Genomic DNA, 3,132 nt, shown 5'->3' on the forward strand with positions numbered 1-3,132 from the left:
GCTGTTAGCATGCAGTCTGTTTATAGAGATAAATAAGAACATAAATCATCGCCAGATGGAGCTGATGGGAGGCGGGGATGTCAGGATTACAGTGGATTACGTTCCGCCTGCATTTGCTCCCCACGCTGACTCATCTTCCTGCATACACTGCAGCCTGCTGATACGTGATTGGTCAATATTACTTGGACTACAAACGTACTACAAAAAGAAACCAGAACACTTCCCGTACTAAAATCTGTTCGTGTTCCTACAGATTCTACATTTTACGCAGAAGCTGTGAATTGAGATTACGGAGCATCCAAACCTGAGGAAATGAAGAGTCTGATAAAAATCCACTCAGACTCAGAGACTGACATGTTTTTAGCATGTGAAAATACTGACTGTAAAGGAGAAACACTCACTGCTCACTGACAAGGCGAGACAGGACGGGACACTGAGGAGTTCAAATTGAGTCTTTTGAATTGTATGTTTCTTCAAAGGTTTATTGACAAACTTTGCTTATAATCTTAAAATAAAAATGTACATTATTACAGAACACATAGATAATAACAGAACAACTCACACATAAAAGGTCACTGTCAGTATATTTAACTGTATGGATACTGATGAGTTACATATATAATATCAGTGTTTGGCTCCTGTGTGATCTAACAGTGCTTTCATGGGTCACAGTGCTATTCTGCAGGGTTGGGGGGGGGGTCATGTGTGTAGTCTCAGGAGTACAGCAGCTCAGACAGGTCCATGTTTTTATTGAAGATGATGGAAAACTCTTCAGAAAGCAGCTGATGGAGGCTGACTCCGTCGTGAGAGTAAACCCAGCGCTCACCTGTCCAGTTGTAACGCTTTGGCCCACTGGAAGGAGAGAGGAGATGTCGTCATTTCCCAGTTACACTTTTCATTTTCTTAATATATAGACTTTATTTCAAAGCCTTAATCTTGAAGTTAGGTTATAACTCTTTATATTATTTTTTTGTGAGAAGTAACATGAAAGAGATTTTCTTTAAAGAGATATAAAATGACTCTTGGTTTCTGTTTTTGCTTCTTGTGATGTCAGTTCTTCAAATGCTTCTAATCCCTAAAATCTGTCAATGTAATTTATGCTTAAACTTTTCTTGATTTTATTTTACATCAATTCAAACAGGAATATGAAAAACAATCTCCTGCAGCCAGATTGTTGCCGCCCAGGCTTTGTCACAGGAAGTCGTCCACGAACAACATGATGACCAGAAAGACACGAGTGCTAGTTTTTCTGCTGCAAAAAAGAAATATTACAGATTTGATTCTAGATGGATTAAACAGGATTATGACGCTGCCTGCAGTAGGTCCGTTAAAAGGTTAATCTGCAATGCTGACACTTAGTCCTGAAGTTGATCTTCTCCAGAAAACTGGATGAAATTTTTCACCACAAGCTCTGAAGTTTCATTTTAATTGAATAAATCTACAACTCAGAAACAGGTGGACTGCTCAGGCTGCTCATTAGTCCTGTAGTTCTCACATAAAAGCAGCAGGTCACTTTCTGACTCATAACTGGACAGTCTTCGGTGATGTCATGCTGCACATACCTGCTTCTTATGTCTTTATTTATATTGTCACAAAGAAATACATGATGATGATTGTTATTCCAGACTTCCAGACACTGGGGATGTACAGTTGGCGGATAGTTACTGTGTGATTTTACATTAAACGTTTTTTAATGAGAAAGTGGTCAATAGTTTAAAAATATTCCTGATGTGTCCATTAAAAGCAGCAGTGAGGGAGACACGGGATTCAAAGGAAATATTAGACCTGTCTGTTTATGCTGGCTTTTAAATGATCTCACACCTGGAGCAAAGTGCTGCACAGCACCTTCATTTCTTGCTTCTGACCGCTGTCATTGTCAATTTTTGTTTTGCAGCCATTTTGTGTAAGTGTAATAAAGAAAACCTGAGTTCAAAAAAATGTGAAGGACTCAGTGAGAGTTTTATACCACTTGTTGGTTTCCCATCATGTTGCTCTCTGTCAGGTTAAACATCCATCAGCATGTGCAGCAGTCTGAGCAGCTCAGTGTGTTAAACACAGCAGGTCAGAGGAGCACATACAGCTGCAGACAGATGTTGGTGTAGTAGCACTGTGTGATGGTGCAGTGGCGTGTGTCACACGCAGTATAGAAGAAAAAGAGAACAAAGACGTCTAGTTTATGTGCTCCAGTGTGGGATCAGGTGTGCTGTGGCTCTGCAGTGTTACCTGGTGGGAGACGAGAGCCAGATCTGTTTGTTTGGAGTCTGTTTGTTGATGACGTAGGTGCCGTGGTCCCCGCCCACCTTCACCGTCAGCACACCGCTCTGTACAAGAGAGACACACACACACACACACACACACACACACACACACACACACACACACACACACACACACACACACACACACACACACACACACACACACACACACACACACACACACACACACACACACACACACACACACAAACACACACACACACACACACACACCACAGACACATTAATATGTTTAATGAACAAGTTCAACGAAAGACCTTAATGGAAGAAAAAATTGTGAAAATTTGTAAAAAAATAAGGCCCAGGTTTAAAAATAAAGGGATTCCCCATAAAGTGGTGGTATGTATTGGTCTTATGGACACAGTCATGCCTGACCCTGTTTGGCCCTGTGAGGTTGTGCATTTATGGGATGCTCCACACAGCTACATCCAGCATTCAGTCAAAGGGATGCTGGGATGAAACCTGGTTGTCAGTATTGTTGTTGATGCTTCCTGCAGTAAGGCCTGTCAGCAGCAATCAGCAGCAGTCTGAGTTGATTTAAGGTTTTCACAGATCTTCAACAGATCACTGGAGATGTCCCATCCTGGCTCAAAAAACCCACAGTAAGGGCCCAATGATTGCGGAGAACACATATGAAGTGGAACCAAATGGAAAATGTGGTATATCTTGGAATGTGCCAAAAGGTATATTTTCTTGCATCTAATTTATTGATATTAATTACATTTGGAATATTTTACAACAGCATTCTTCTGCCACATAATTTGGCACACACATTAAATGACCACAGGCCAGTCGCCCTGATGTCTGTAGTCATGAGATCCTTCAGTCCCTCACAGCCTCCACGCTGCCCCCT

The 3,132-nt window shown here is 41.4% G+C and overlaps 1 protein-coding gene across 1 annotated transcript in view; it reads right to left on the reverse strand.

Moving 5' to 3' along the window:
- Positions 1–502: 502 nt before the first annotated feature.
- fxn (frataxin) overlaps positions 503–3,132 on the reverse strand; it is a 7,488-nt gene continuing 4,858 nt past the window's right edge. The window contains exons 5-6 of the mRNA XM_069682952.1: positions 2,224–2,321; positions 503–852 (exon numbers count right to left, since the gene is read on the reverse strand). Coding sequence (XP_069539053.1) covers positions 714–852; positions 2,224–2,321 — 237 coding nt within the window. The 3' untranslated portion in view covers positions 503–713. The remainder of the gene's footprint in view (positions 853–2,223; positions 2,322–3,132) is intronic.

This window comes from Semicossyphus pulcher, unplaced genomic scaffold (assembly GCF_022749685.1).
Source record: "Semicossyphus pulcher isolate SPU_LCO1_2020_fin unplaced genomic scaffold, fSemPul1.0.p SCAF_6, whole genome shotgun sequence".
Lineage (NCBI taxonomy): Eukaryota > Metazoa > Chordata > Actinopteri > Labriformes > Labridae > Semicossyphus > Semicossyphus pulcher.